We start from the raw sequence: 14,053 nt of genomic DNA, 5'->3' as shown, positions 1-14,053 counted from the left end.
TTCTTTACATAAGACTAAGATCACATCAACTGTCCATTTCAAAGAATGCTATTGCAAGACAAACTCTCCTCTTATGCCCCTTGCAAGACTGACCTCCAAAACCTTGGTTAAGCTGGAAGGCCAGAACATTTTCTGAGCACTGGTGGGGCAGTAGCCCCATCCTGCCCCCTGGGGGTGTCTTGTCACACTGCAGCAGCTCTATGGCTCTGGGCTTCTAGGCAAAAGTTGTGCCTGCACACCCAGCATTCAGCAGGTGCTCAACTGGCCCTGCTGCTGCTGCTGCTGCTGCTGCTGCTGCTACTGCGTCGCTTCAGTCGTGTCTGACTCTGTGTGACCCCATAGACCCCATCAGGCTCCACCGTCCCTGGGATTCTCCAGGCAAGAACACTGGAGCGGGTTGCCATATCCTTCTCCAATGCATGAAAGTGAAAAGTGAAAGTGAAGTCGCTCAGTCACCCCAGGGACTTAGTGACCCCAGGGACTGCAGCCTACCAGGCTCCTCCATCCATGGGATTTTCCAGGCAAGAGTACTGGAGTAGGGTACCATTGCCTACTCCGCAACTGGCCCTAGTAGGGCCAAAAGGGCCTCAAGTTCCAGTTGGCAATGATAGAACAGGGATTCTCAAAGTACGCTCCCCAACCTACATCATCAGCATCACCTGGACACAGGTCAGAAATAGGCATTCTGCTAAGTCAGAGCCCCTGGCATGGGGCCCACTCCCAAGGGCTGATGGTACACATCTCTCCCGACTCTGGGTTCAGTGGACTTCACATGGGAAGATTGAAACTGACCTTGGTGGGGGTATTTACACCATGGAAATGGGCAAAAGCTGCAAGTCAGGACTGCCCTTCCCCTCCCCAGCCAGTTGTTAAACAATGGCCAGCAAAACCATGGGTGGGTGGGTCCCAGTTGTCTGAATTTTAACAAGCCCTCCTGATGATTCTGTTCATGCTAAAGTTTCAGTCAGTTGTCACTCAGTCGTGTCTGACTCTTTGCAACCCCGCTGTTTTAGACCCTGAAGAGATGAGGCTGCAGAAGCCCAGTATATATCTTCATGCCTAGAGTCTACTCTTAGAAGGGCTACGCAGGACAGAAGCTAAGAGCCCACCTAAAGTTGAGACTCAGGGGCAGCGGCGCCTGGTCTCCTGAACCCGGCCTGGCACTTCAGTCTGCATTGCCCAAGCTGAGGCCAGGATGCCATGGGGGGAGGCAGCTGCCAAGGGGCTGGTCTGAGAAGAGCCTAGAAGCCTCGGTGGGCTCTAGAGTAGAGGAATAGTGTGAACAGTTTCACCCTGAGGGGGGGTGGGGTGAGCTGGCAGATGGAGCTCTGAACTTCAGAGGGAAGCATGCATTCTGACTGCTCCTGCCACTTCCTCCTCTCACATAGACAGGAGGCTTTTTTAAATAATGTCTGCCCTCCAGAGCCCATCAGGAGGGTACAGACATCAAACACATTAAAGTCAGATTCCACCTGATACCTCATCTCACCCAGAGTGGCCATTAAATTAACTGCATCCCTTCCTGCTTTCTCAGCCTCACTTTCCTCCCCTATAAGCCAAGGGCAGCACCGGAGGACCCCAAGAGCCCCTCCTGTCTCACACCCTGTGGATGCCTGCCCCCACCCCCGAGCTTTTGTCCCTTCAGTCAAAAGTAGTGTGTATGTTTTCATCTACCCCACGTGGAATCGCCATGTGAGAACATCTCTCTGAGTACCCTCTTCTCCCAGAGCAATAACCTTCAAACTGTGGGGGCAAAGTGTGGGACAACTCGACTCAGTCAGCATTGATGGGGTCCCCACTGTTGTTCATTAATTCTAGCCAGTAGATTTTGAGATTTCCTGTGAGCCAGAAATATCAACTAGAGGCTGAAATAGGAAAGAGCCACTTCCTTGGAAAGGCTCACAGATTAATGTCACCCCCTTGACAATGACCAGACAGCTTCCTGGAGTGCTGACTTTGCACTAGGTGTGCTGATAAGAACTTGGTGCAGAGCATTTCTGTTGGTCCTCTAAGCAGTTAAGTAGAAGTATTAGCTCATCTTAGGAGAAATCTGAGACTGAGTGAGCCCAAGTTTGATGCCCAGCTAGCAGATAACTCTCTAGTAAGTGTCCAAACTGGGCTTCTGATCCTCTCTCTCTGAGTCCAGAACTGTGCCCTTTATATCATTGCCCTGCATCACCTCTCTAGGTACCTAGGGGGATGGGGAGCCCACAGACAGACGGGTCCTTGCCCCAAGGAGCTTGCAGGTGTGTGGAGGCATCACTAGTGATTCAACAGAGGATGAATGAGCCAGTGGTGCTGGAGCAGAGAGCTTGGTCGTGATTAGGGAGGTGGAAGGGGGTGGGGCCTCCAGTCCTTCCCCACAGCCTCTATACTGGGCGTCTGGAAGCTGCTCTGCGGGGGCTGAGCTGAACCCCGAGACAGCACAAACCTGAGGAACACAAGCCCCACCAGGGTACCGCGATCCCAGTCTGTGACTATCCCCCTGGGTGCTCACTGCCCTCAAGCTCTCCCAGGAAAATGGCTCGTATACGTACAAATACACACAGTTGTTGGGGGTCACAGACCCTCCTGGACATGCCGCTTTGGCCAGCCCCAGCTCCTGGGCCACCTTCTCCAACCCCAGCTTGGAGCCCAAGCCAGCCCTCTCCTTCTCCAGCCCACCGGTCTCTTTTATAGCCAGTCACAGCCTCTTGGGATGTCAGCCTTGCTCTCTGACTCCTCGATGTGAAACCATGAATGCCATGCCCCTCTGCCATTCACAGGCTGATTGGGACCTTCCGCATGGTGCTGCAGAAGGTGGTGGAGGAGAACCACGTGGAGGTGACCGACACGCTGATGGATGACAACAATGCGATCATCAAGGTGGGGGTGCCCAGAGAGTCCCTGGACATGCCCATTATTGGGTCACCTGGGGGCCTGTTCACCTCTGCCCCCGCCTGCACATAGCACGGTCTAGGCTGGGTCTCCTCGTGGGTAGAAAGGTACGGTGGGAGGAGGGGACTCAGGTCAGACTGCTGGAGGCCGTGGGGGGCCGTGGGGGGGCCCTTGAGGGTGGCAGACACTGAAGCCCTTTTTGCAGTGAGAGTGCAAGTGATGGTGACTAGGGGACTCCCTCCCTTCTCCATCAGGGAGCCTGCCATCTGGACCCAGGTCAGGGACCACTAAAGAGGTATCCTCATCATCTGAAAGCCAGCCTGAGCCCTGCTGGCCTCCACAGGGCGTGACCTTCCCACCTGCCTTGGCATCTAAGACTAGCCATTCTATGAGGGCAGGGACCTCTTTCTGTTCTATGTGTCACAACCCATCCCTGGACTCCCAACAAACACACATGCACCAATGATGCGCAGCCTGTAGGGACTTAACACACATCCAAACAAAGGGAGGAAATAAACCAGTCGAGATGCCCTGTCCTCAGGCTCTGCTCTGATGCATCTGCCCCTTGAGCTCATTCATGCCCACCCCTGGGCAGCTGAGCTTAGTGGTGAGGAACTCGGCTCCTGGATATGGACCTTCGCTAGGCCACTCAGTAACCGTGTGACTTGGGCCGGTTATACATCATCTGCAAAGTGAGCAAAATTATAGTATCAACTTCACAGGACTCTTCTAGGATTAAATGGAAATGCACAGAAGGGGCCTGGGACAGTTAAGTACATAGTAAGTGCTCAGTAAATATTAGGTTGGTCGAAAAGTTCGTTCAGGTTTTTCCATAACATCTTACAAACTTTTTGGCCAACCCAATAAGATCAGTAGCTGTTATTTCCTGACCTCAGTTTATCCAGATGTAAAATGGGGCTGCACCAACCGTGGTCCCACGTATGACCCTACGTAGTGGTCAGCAGAGTAACCTCAAAAGCAGGACTGCAGCCATAGGGACCCCAAGGGTGGGGCAGAAATTCCCACAGTGCCTTGGTGGCTCGAGACACTTCCCTGCTGAGAACAAGGGGCTTCTCCACTTGGCCCCCAAGAGGTAATTCTCTCCACATATAGGCATAGGCAGGGGTGGGGGTACCTCTTGCAATCGGGGGGGTGGGGTCTCAGCAACCACAGCAAAGGGAGAGAGGGAGAAAAACAAGCTGCAGACACCGGTGGTGCGGAGGACTCGGAGAGGAACGTAGATGTCCAGAGGAAGAGGATAGACTGTGAGAGGTGAAACATGAGAGAGAACCGGGGGAATGGGCAGGAACAGACAGCACAGACCGGGCCTTGTACTTCTAGAATCAGCTGTAGGAATTCAGTTGAGGAAAGGACTTACAAATTATCCAACTCACCCACCACCTACCTCTGCCACCCATTCTATGGACGGGAACTCTGAAGTCCTAGACGAAGAATGGATTTAGCCAAGGTCAAACAGCTGGTCAACAGCAAAATCAACTCTAGGACCCCGGACCTCTGATTCCAAGGCCACCATTTTCCCACCATTACAGGCTTGGTCTCACCAAATGGACCACATTTGCTCAGTGGGAAGGATGTGGGGCTTGAAGTCAGCCAGGCTGGGCTCACATCCCAGCTACGTCTCTTGTTAGCTATGTGACTTGAGCAAGTAACTTAACCTCTCTGATGTGTTAGGTAGGGCAGGTTGAAGTGTTGGGAAGATCAAATGAGTTTACATCAAGCATCTTACCATGATGACTAGCGCAGTGAGGATTCAGAAAATGTGTTTATCTTTCCCTTCCCAGGGGAAATGGAAGGCTGGCATCCCGAGGCCCACTCACTGAGTGAAGGCTGCTTGTGGGGGTCCCCAGAGCAAGCCAACCCTGACTTGGAGAGGGGACAAGCATGTCTAGAAGATGTTCTAGCACCCGCGTGGGTTGAGGAAGGAATTAGAATGAGTCTTCCCTGTGCACTGGGGAGAAACCAGAGCTGAGAGGAGGGCAGTGGCCCGAGGATACAGAGCAAGACTCCTAATCAGGATTCTCAAGTGCACAGCATGGGTCCAAGTCTGGGGCTCCACACTCCCCTAGAGAAAAGTCCAGGGTGACCAGATGGCACCTCCTCTCCAGAGTAGGAGGGTAGGTGTCAGACGGGCAGGAAGAACTGCTGAGACCACGCCTTTGGAGGGTGCCCAGGGTCTGCACTCCTCTGCTGAAGGGTTCATGTCATCACATCCCAACAATCATCAGGAGTGAGGGGACATCAACTGACTTCAGGCAGACCACCCCTTGTCCCTGCAGGCAACCCTTGTTCTGAGGACGAGGGGGTGACCTGTGCCCTGGGGATACTGGAGGATGCCCTTGATTCTGTGCACAGTGGACTCAGAGAGCCCACCCCCAGCCCAGCCCAACTGTCCAGGTGGGGCCCCCACCCCCTACCTCGGGCACCGGGGTGGGAAGAGAGCCACGTGCAACAGGATCTGGAGCCAGAGCCCATTCTGTAGGCTGAGTCTGTGCTTGTCAGTCTTTCTGAGCCTCTGTTTGCTCATCTGCAAAATGGGAACATAGTGGGAGGACTGTCCCCAGCTCGCCCTCCTTCAGTGAGTTAAGGGTGTGGAAGGACCTTGTAAAATCATGGAGCAGCAGAATCCACAGGATTACGATTGTTCCTGCCATCCCAGCCGCTCAGCACCCCTCTCTCCTCCAGACCAGCCTGTGTGTGGAGGTCCGGTATCAGGCCACAGATGGCACGGTGGGCTCCTGGGATGACGGGGACTTCCTGGGGGAGGAGTCCCTTCACGAGGAAGAGAAGGACAGCCAAGAGACAGATGGGCTGCTACCCGGCTCCCGCCCCAGCTCCCGGCCATCAGGCGAGAAGAGTTTCCGGAGGTAACAGGCTGGGCCCTGTCTCCCCAAGACACAGGGAGTGTGCCTGGGGCCTGGGGCCCCTGGAAGGCCCCTCTAGGCCTGGCTGGGCTCGGAGCACAGATCCAAGTTGCTGGAGAGTCAATACAAGAGGAGGGAAGGGGTTTCTGCAGCCTCCCCTCACCCCCAACTCCAGAACTCACTGGGGAGGCAGCAGAGTGTCTGGAATCAGGCCCAGGGGCCAGGCCTCCCCCTGTGCTGAGGGAAGCGACATTCCGGGAGGGCGGCATCTAACATGAGTAGAAGAGGCTAGACCTCTGGCCTCCTCAAAGAAAGGGAAAAGTGGACAGGAGGAGGCCCTGATCTCTCTGGCCCAAGACTCAGCAGCGCCAGACTAGCCCCAGGCAGCCTGGCTCAGTGAAGACACAAGGGAAGGGCGGGGGTCCCTTCCGGCCGGGGTGAAGCCAGCAGTCCTGGTCGGGACCTGGCCTCTCTTCAGTTGAGAGGATGGCATCCGGCACCCTCGGTATCCAGGAGTCACATCTGCAAAGTCCAGCCACACACAGAGGACAGGATGCTGGGTCCAAATGCACTGTTTCCAAACAGAGAAGTGCAACTGTACTACTTTTAGGGCTCAGAGAGGCTGGTAAAACACACTCCTCAGGTCACTGGAAATAGTGTGTGACACAGGTAAGTCAGCGGTGCCTCCGAAGGATGGGGAGGAGTTTGGAGAGAGGGGTGGTTCCCCTCCCACTGGAAACATCTCCCTCCCATTTCCTTCCACCCTGTCCTTTCCAAGTGAAATTTATTCAGTGCTTGTCCTGAAAAAGACACAGATTCTAAATTCGGGTAATTAAATTTTATATTTTAGTTGTATGAATACATTTTCCTTTTTTGCCCTTGGACTACCCACCCCCACCTGCACACAGACAGACAGACAGTCAGACACACACATACACATAAGCTTAAGACCCTGGGAGCCAAGTGAGGAGTAACAGTAATAAGATCAAAGGAACCATGCCTGCAGCAAATGTTACTGGGCCTTCACCTCCAGGCCAGCCATGGGGTGGGCGGTATCACCCAGGCAAGTTTGCAGCCGGTCCTCCTTAGACTCCAGGCTGGGTGGCATGGAAAGGACATACAATCTGGCCTCAGGAGACAAAGACCAGAGTCCCAGCTCTGCCATTTATCAGCCTGTGACCCTTGGCCCATCACTGCTACCTCTACAAGGGGGCCCAGGACAGTAGGAACCCCTACCCTATTGCTGGGAGAGCCCAGGGATTGATGGAGAGTCAGGCTATAACTGGGGTGCCAAGTGCTACCCACATGAGGGCTGGTGACAAACAGGTTGTTGGCTGGACAATGCAGAGGGTTAGGAATTGGTCTGGAAAGGGTAAAAAGAGGAGAAGGGACCCAGTGGGGAGTGCCGGGGTCCAGCCCCGGTGGATCCAGGGTGATTCGAAGGGGAGACGGAGTAGGCGAGGAAAAAACTTATTTATTTATTAATATAAGATTAGATTAGGAAGAAATAGTGTAATAGGAAAATTAAGTGGAGAAAAGAGGCTGAATAACTTGGTTTACGTGGAAAGCCAATAAAGTTCCAGACAAGGAGCTTGCACCATCTACGTTAGGCCACCGGCATCCATTTGAATATTGGAGAGTGCCCCGCCTTGGGCTCTCTCTCTTACGGATCTTAGAAGCCAGGACAAGTAAGTAGACATGGCGAGCCTCCACGCCCCAGATGGGAATTCAGCCTGAAATTAGAGTAAAGAGGAGACACGGGGAAACCAGTCCTTCCAATGACTGGCCCCCCTCTATTGTCCTTCAAGGCCTTTTATACTTTTGATTATACATAGAGATCAATGGGTAATACAAAGTTATGCAGCGTTAGCAGCCCAGACTCTTATCAAAACCAGGCTTTTCTCTCTGCATACCTAGTTGTATACACAAGTCTTAGGTGATTTACATCATCTTCCGGCCAAAAGGGCCAATTAACATTTTACAGCCTTTTTTTTTCTGATAAGGGTTTGTCAACCAGAAGACTTATTTGTGTTGTTCTTCCCAAAGTCTGGTGCCACTCTCAGAAAGCACTAAATAAAGTTACATTCTTATATAGCAAAGATATAGCTATTTATAACAAGTAAAATGAGTACAGTGATTATAACAAAAGAAAAGTAATTAACTCAAAAGTCTAGTGTTGCTAACATCAAAACTATTATATATCCTTTTCCATATCCCATTTACATTGATTAACATCCTCCCAGGTGCCTAAAAGATAAAGAATATGGAGGCCTGGCAGCAATCATTGAGTCAACAGTGAAATCCTGTCACCAATATGATTTTTGGCTCTTTAGAAAAGGCTCTGTATCTTTAAGATGTTTTTAAGCTTTGCGCCTCCCCCACTTGAGGGGCTGTAAGCAATTCACAAGCTGTAAGAGTTCCGGGGGAACCTGTTAGGGAAGCTAGAGAGCTATCAGAGGGGTTTAACTGAAACATCCATTTCAAACGCAGAAGACTAAAGCCCTGATTTGACTTTTTCCAGAGAATATCAGAAGAGTGGGAAAGCAGGCAGATTCTTATTTTGGGGGGTACATGCTCAGGAAATACCAGGGGGAAAACCTGAGGTCTGATTAGCCTTGCCATCAGAGTTCTGCCGCATGACCTTGTCACGGGTGGAATTCCTCACGCTGGCTCCTGGCAGGGGAGCAAGCATGGGGACAAGAACACTGAGGGTGCCATCAGATCCCCATCTTCTGTTCCCTGAGAGCAAAGAGCTTGTCTGAGACTAACAGTGGGCTTTAAGAAAACTCTAAGAAAGAGCTTTCTGGGGACAGACTGGATGCCTCTCGAGGGCCATCAACTTCAGGGAAAGGAACGCTGGCCCTGAGTCAGGGGAGCTGAGCCCCAGGAAGTCGTGTCCTGCTGCCACTGACTGACTGAGTGGCTTTGGGAAAATCACTAGCCTTCTGGGTCAATAACAACAGTGGGTTGTGCATCCTGGCTCCCTGCCCCCAGCTCCGACGTCCAGAGGGAGGCAGAGGTTCTCTGGGTCCTGTGGGGAGCACACGGGGAGCCATCCTCCAGAGTTCTGGGCAGCCAAGACAGCAGCAGGGTTGCTGCAGCTCAGGCAATGTTGAACGAGACCCTCTCTCCACCCACAAGTAGGCCAGGGTGCTGCTGGAAGGAGCAGTGAGACGATGCAGGCAAGCCTGCAGGGCTTTGGTCCTGGACCTGCAGATGGTCCTGGGCCCCAGGAATTCGGAGACAGAGAGGGTGTCCCATCCTTCCTCACGCCATGACCTGGCTTTCCCACCTCTCCTGACCCTCACACAGCCTCTCCCAGGGCAGCGGCAGGAAGCAGGAGTGAGAGGAGGGGTTTCTCTGGGGACTGGGAATGGGAAGACGTTGAAGACTGCAGACAGAGCTCCTGGTCTTCCCAGGGCCACCGGCCTGCACTGGAGGGGCTGGCTGAGTGTGAGCACGGATTTCCGGCCTTGTGGGGGCCGCCAGCACAGACCCTGAGAACGCCCCGGGGTGGTGTCGCTGCCACGCGTTCTCCAGCCAGGTCTGGCCATGCAGCCGGCAGACTAGGGTGGGTATAGAGAACCTGGGCTTTGCTGCACTTTCCGGTAGCTGCCTACAGGGGCCACTGGGGCCTCGGTCAAGAAGTGTGGGGTTCTGAGGAGAACCTGAATTTGGTCTCACAACCCTCAATGTGTCTCACCCTCCTCACGTAGGTGCCAGCCAGCCAGGCCTGTCAGCTGTGGGGTCGGGAGGAAGTCACTGGCTTCAGGGCCAGAGAGCCATTCTGAGAGAATGTGGCCAACAAAGGGACAGGGAAAAGGGAGCATGTGTCTCAGCTCTGACGCCAAGCCCGCCCTCACCTGCACTGGCCCTCCAGCCCGCAGCCCCTCCTGGGAAGGCCCATCCCCTTGTAGGTCAAGGTGCCTAAACTACAGGGCGCCCCTCTGTTGTTTTCCCAACGACTCACTGATGCAGCGGTGTCTCGCCTGGTTGTCTGGACCCACAAGGGTCTGGTGCGGGAATCCACTCCTCCCTGTTGGTTGTGGCTGGGTGGGGTGCAGGCTGAAGAGGCCGGGGAGGGGGGCTGTGGAATGTATGGCAGGAAGCAGCCTCAAGCTCAGGACTGGTGGCAAGAGATATCCATTCCTTGGAGGGCAGAGGCGATGATGTGGGGGTCTCCTTCAAGGGCCTGACTCCCCCTGCTGGGCTCCTGCCATCTCACCCTCCCTCCTGGAAGGGGCCTCTGCAGATACTCCTGTACACTGCCAAGGCCGTAGGGATCTTCCCGGAAGTTCCTCCCACTGGACCTCAGGGAAGCAGCTGGCAGCTCTGCCCCCCAGGCCCCAACCTACTGCCACCAGCACCCCTTGCCTCCCATCAGCCCTCTCCTCCTACGGTCCATCAATCCCAGGTCCTGGCCAGTCACATGTCTTCTGAGTCACTCCATCTGCTTGTCTAGTCCCTGTTGGCTGACAGTGCTGGCCCGTGGCCGGTGCTCAGCCAGGGTCCCCTTCCTTCCTCCTCCCTTCCCACAGTCTCCATGTCACCCCACCACAACTTGTTCTACTCCGAGCAGCATCTGACTTTTTGGCCCAAGATCCTTCTCAGATATTGTCACCACATCCCACCCCAAGGGCCCTACCAACAAATCTGCCCACAGCCAGAGCTTCACCGCCACCTGGGCCCCAGGCCGGGCTCTCAGCCACTCACAGGGCTCCCTCGCCTCCCTACCCTCGCCTCCCTTGCCGTCAGTGCTGCAGAGAGAGGGAATGAATTACTAACTCCAGGGGCACTTTGTTCTCAGCAGCAAAACGTCGGGGTTCTGGGTCCCTGTATGTCAGTGTACACCTGCCCCGGTGTCTGAGGAGAGAAGAGACTTCAGCCCTGAATACCCACACAGGCACACACACTCAAGTGCCCGAGTGTTTTCACACGCTTACCTGCATGTACGTTCTATCTCTGGGGGACACGGATGTGCTGCACACGCCACCGGGTTCTGGTAAGGATCCCCTGTTAGAAAGGACAAAGAAGGGAACCCAGCTTTAATCTCGAAGCTGCAGAGGTGTATTCCAAGACTCCTCAGTTTGTCCACCTGCCTGGCCCTACGGCCCTCCTCCTGCCCACAGCCCTTCCTGGTGTCCCTGGAGATGTAAGGGTGCCTCTGCTGGGTCTCATCCTAGGGGAGGGGAGGGAGGGAGTCACTTTTCTTGTTCTCCTTCTGGGTCATTCTTCTACTCCAGTGGAGACCCTTGGAGACCTCCCTCCTATGTCTAGGGCCAGGGGGCAGCAGGCATGTGTGCATGGCTGGGGGCTCTGACAGAGATGCGCACAGGGCATGTGCCCCAGGGTATGCATAGACGTGTGTGTGTGGCGGGGGGGGGCGGGGTCAGCACACTCAGCCTCACCCCCAGAGTGCAGGGTTCCCAAGACCCCTCCCCTCATCTCCCTCCACCAGGCTGAGCTCCAGAGCTGCAGCCGCTCCCAAGCAGCCCAGAGGAGCTAGGGTCAAGGCCAAGGTGAGATCTGTGGTGAAGCGGTGCTCAGGAGACTCCTCCCAAGCTCAGCCACTTCACCTGAGGTAGGGGTCCTCTTCAGCCCAGAGGCCGCCGTTTTGATTCCCTACCCCCACCCCATGGTTGCTTCTAACTGTACAGACAGAGCGCTGGGGGTGGGAGCCTGAGGAAGAGGTGAGTGAAGCTGAGACAGAGGGAGAGAAAGAGCTTGTGTGTGTGTGTGTGTGTGTCTGTGTTGACTGAAGAACAAAACTTACCTGGCCACACTGGAACACTAAAAACACAGTGTGGACTCTAGGAGGAAAGTCACGCCTGTGCGGGGATTCAGGGAGGGGTCCCCTAGCAACAAGGATGACCATGAGGTCAAACCTGTCATCCTCACCCTTGTGGGCTGAGTGATTGAGGGCAGGCCACGCAGGGCTGTACAGTTACTAATATTAATGCTAGCTGTAGTCACTAAAGTGGTTGTAGTAAAATCAGAGTATTATTTTCCACGAAAAGAGGGGCTTTTCCCTTCTCCATTTCTACACTGAGAGTGTAGACCTGTGCAGGCCCCTTTGCTAGCCCAGAGGCCTGGAGTGTGTGAGGAGGGGTGGGGCGGGAATGTGCCAGCATCAGGGAAGCAGTGAGAGAATATTCCAGAAGGGCTTTCTGGAAGTCTCCCTAAGGAGGAGGAGGAGCCCTGCTCTGAACCCTGGAGCCACAGCTGGCTTATTGCTGCAGAGCCAGAACGTCCTGGGCCCCCCTTTCTTCTCTGAGTTCCTCAGAGCCTAGGAGCCCTTTACTCCATTGGGGGGGATCAAGCCTGAGGAAGAGAGCCTGGTGGCCCAGGCCTGGGGCATGGCCTGGCTCATCTAACCTTGTGTTCCCTGTGGCACCTGCAACCCGCATCCTGAATTCACCAGACCCTGACCTGGCGGGCTGGGGGGGGAGATCCCGGGACCCTGCAGCCTCCTCTGTCACCAAGGTTCCAGGTTCTCCTGGGTTTGGAGGCCCACTCCTGAGAGCTCCTCTCGCAGAATCAGGATTACAGCCCCCCACCCCCAAGGTAGAGCCCAGGGATGTGGGACCCCTGCCCTGCAGGCTCAGGCTTGCTGACATGAGACGCTATGGGATGCAGAGTCTCTGGGACAAGGAGGCCCCCCGGGACCATGAGGGTCAGCAGGGTCAGGGACTAAGTCTGCAAGTGACTCTGGTTCACACCCTCTCACACACGTCCCCATTGTCTCCTCATTTCTTCCTCCTACTCAGCAAAGGCAGAGAGAAGACCAAGGGAGGCAGAGATGGCGAGCACAAGTAGGTGTCCCAGGCCAGGGTGGAGCCCGTGGGGCTCGTCAGAGGGAAGAGTCCCCAGCACAGAGTGCAGGTGGCGGGGGGCCCAGCTCCGAGTGGAGACAGCACTGGGCGAAGGCAGGGCGAGGGAGGTCTCTCCATCTGGCCGCGGGGCAGGAGGTGTCAGGGTGGAGGCGGGCCTTATGGTTTCCACTCCCTCCTCCCTCCTTTCAGTGTCTCGATTCCTCCTCCACCTCCCTGCTCAGTCCCCCGTCCCTGTGGGCAGGCTTTCCTGCGAGGGAGGGAGTAAAGACAGCCCATGAGGCCAAAACCCACCTCCTCCTGGTACCAAGGCAGGGCCGGGCAGATGGACATGCGGCAGAGGCCCAAGGAGGACAAATTCTGGGTGCTGAGTGGCCACAGGGGGCGGCTGGAACATGAAGCCCAGAAAGCTAAGGAGGGACGACCCCCCTCCGGTGGTCTTCACTGTCTCCATTCCCCAGAGGGAAAGAGGAGGTGCCTCCAGATGGGGAGGGGCCACCACAAGGTATTGGGAAGTCTCAAGGCCTGATGGCGGGGGGAGTGACAAGTGGGTCCCCCAGGCTCCCCCAGAGCTTGCGTCACCTCAAGGACCTTCTAGCATCACAGGGAATTCACAAGGGGAGTGGCAGTCAGGGTTGAGCACACTGGAGGGGGCCTCTGCTTCAACACCCGTTCTTGCAGATGACAGATCTGAGTCCCAGAAGAGGAGCAGAGCTGAGACTAAATAAAACCCAGGGCATTTAACTCCTGACCCAGAGTTTACAGTAGGCCCAGGAAGCTTAGAGTGCTTGATTACACTCTCAGTTCTCCAAACACACCAACAAAAGCCAAAAAGCCAGGAGTGTGGTCTTTATTTTCCAGATAGGGAAACTGAGCCCCAGAGATGTTAAGAGATTTGCTCAGAACAGTGGTCCAAAATAAGTTAAAAATCAATCGACCTGAGGTTAGCATGGCGACAGCAGAATTGTGTGGACAGGAGTCTGAAGTGATGAGCGCTGACGCGGGCTTGGGGTACTGCTTGCATTAAGATCCCAGGGACTCGCAGCCTCGTCTAAGGAAAGCATGAATTCCAACTCCCACTTGTTACACATGAGCAAAAAACACATGATGACAAGGCAGCAGCACTGAGAGGGGAAACTCAGGCCCAGAGACCCAAAGGGTCGGAGAGTTGCCAGGTTACAAACAAGGGAAGAAGCCGCAGGCTGAGCGTGTATCAGGTTTGGAGAGGGAGCCAGGGAACCAGATCTCGGGGGCTGTGGGAGATGATGGCAGATGCTGAGCTCAGGGTCCCACCTAGGGAGAGAGCTTGGGGTCAGGTTTCTACATGGACAATCAGACATAAAAGGTTTGTATGAGATCCAAACAAGCTGCCAGTCCCCTAGCCTCTCTATCTGAGATCAGCAATGCTCTAAGATCCTTCTTGATTTCCAGCTCTGCAGTCTGTCCTGGGCTGGACCCCAAGGG

At 54.8% G+C, this 14,053-nt stretch overlaps 2 protein-coding genes across 5 annotated transcripts in view; one reads left to right on the top strand and one right to left on the bottom strand.

Annotated features, from left to right (window-relative positions):
• DRC1 (dynein regulatory complex subunit 1) overlaps window positions 1–14,053 on the bottom strand; it is a 120,850-nt gene that overhangs the window by 21,491 nt on the left and 85,306 nt on the right. The window contains exons 18-20 of one of the 4 annotated variants that reach the window (XR_009599775.1): window positions 10,703–10,772; window positions 9,730–10,622; window positions 7,217–7,492 (exon numbers count right to left, since the gene is read on the bottom strand). The gene's annotated coding sequence lies outside the window, so the exon portion shown is untranslated. Of the gene's footprint in view, window positions 1–7,216; window positions 7,493–9,729; window positions 10,623–10,702; window positions 10,773–14,053 lie in introns of those variants that run through there. The other 3 variants (XR_006059134.2, XR_009599776.1, XR_003588667.3) reach the window with 3 other exon arrangements.
• OTOF (otoferlin) overlaps window positions 1–14,053 on the top strand; it is an 89,950-nt gene that overhangs the window by 32,329 nt on the left and 43,568 nt on the right. Inside the window, exons 4-5 of the mRNA XM_027966588.3 lie at window positions 2,766–2,865; window positions 5,581–5,762. Coding sequence (XP_027822389.1) covers window positions 2,766–2,865; window positions 5,581–5,762 — 282 coding nt within the window. The remainder of the gene's footprint in view (window positions 1–2,765; window positions 2,866–5,580; window positions 5,763–14,053) is intronic.

The sequence above is a fragment of the Ovis aries genome, chromosome 3 (genome assembly GCF_016772045.2).
Source record: "Ovis aries strain OAR_USU_Benz2616 breed Rambouillet chromosome 3, ARS-UI_Ramb_v3.0, whole genome shotgun sequence".
NCBI classification, from domain to species: domain Eukaryota; kingdom Metazoa; phylum Chordata; class Mammalia; order Artiodactyla; family Bovidae; genus Ovis; species Ovis aries.
This window is presented reverse-complemented; position numbering and strand designations above follow the sequence as displayed.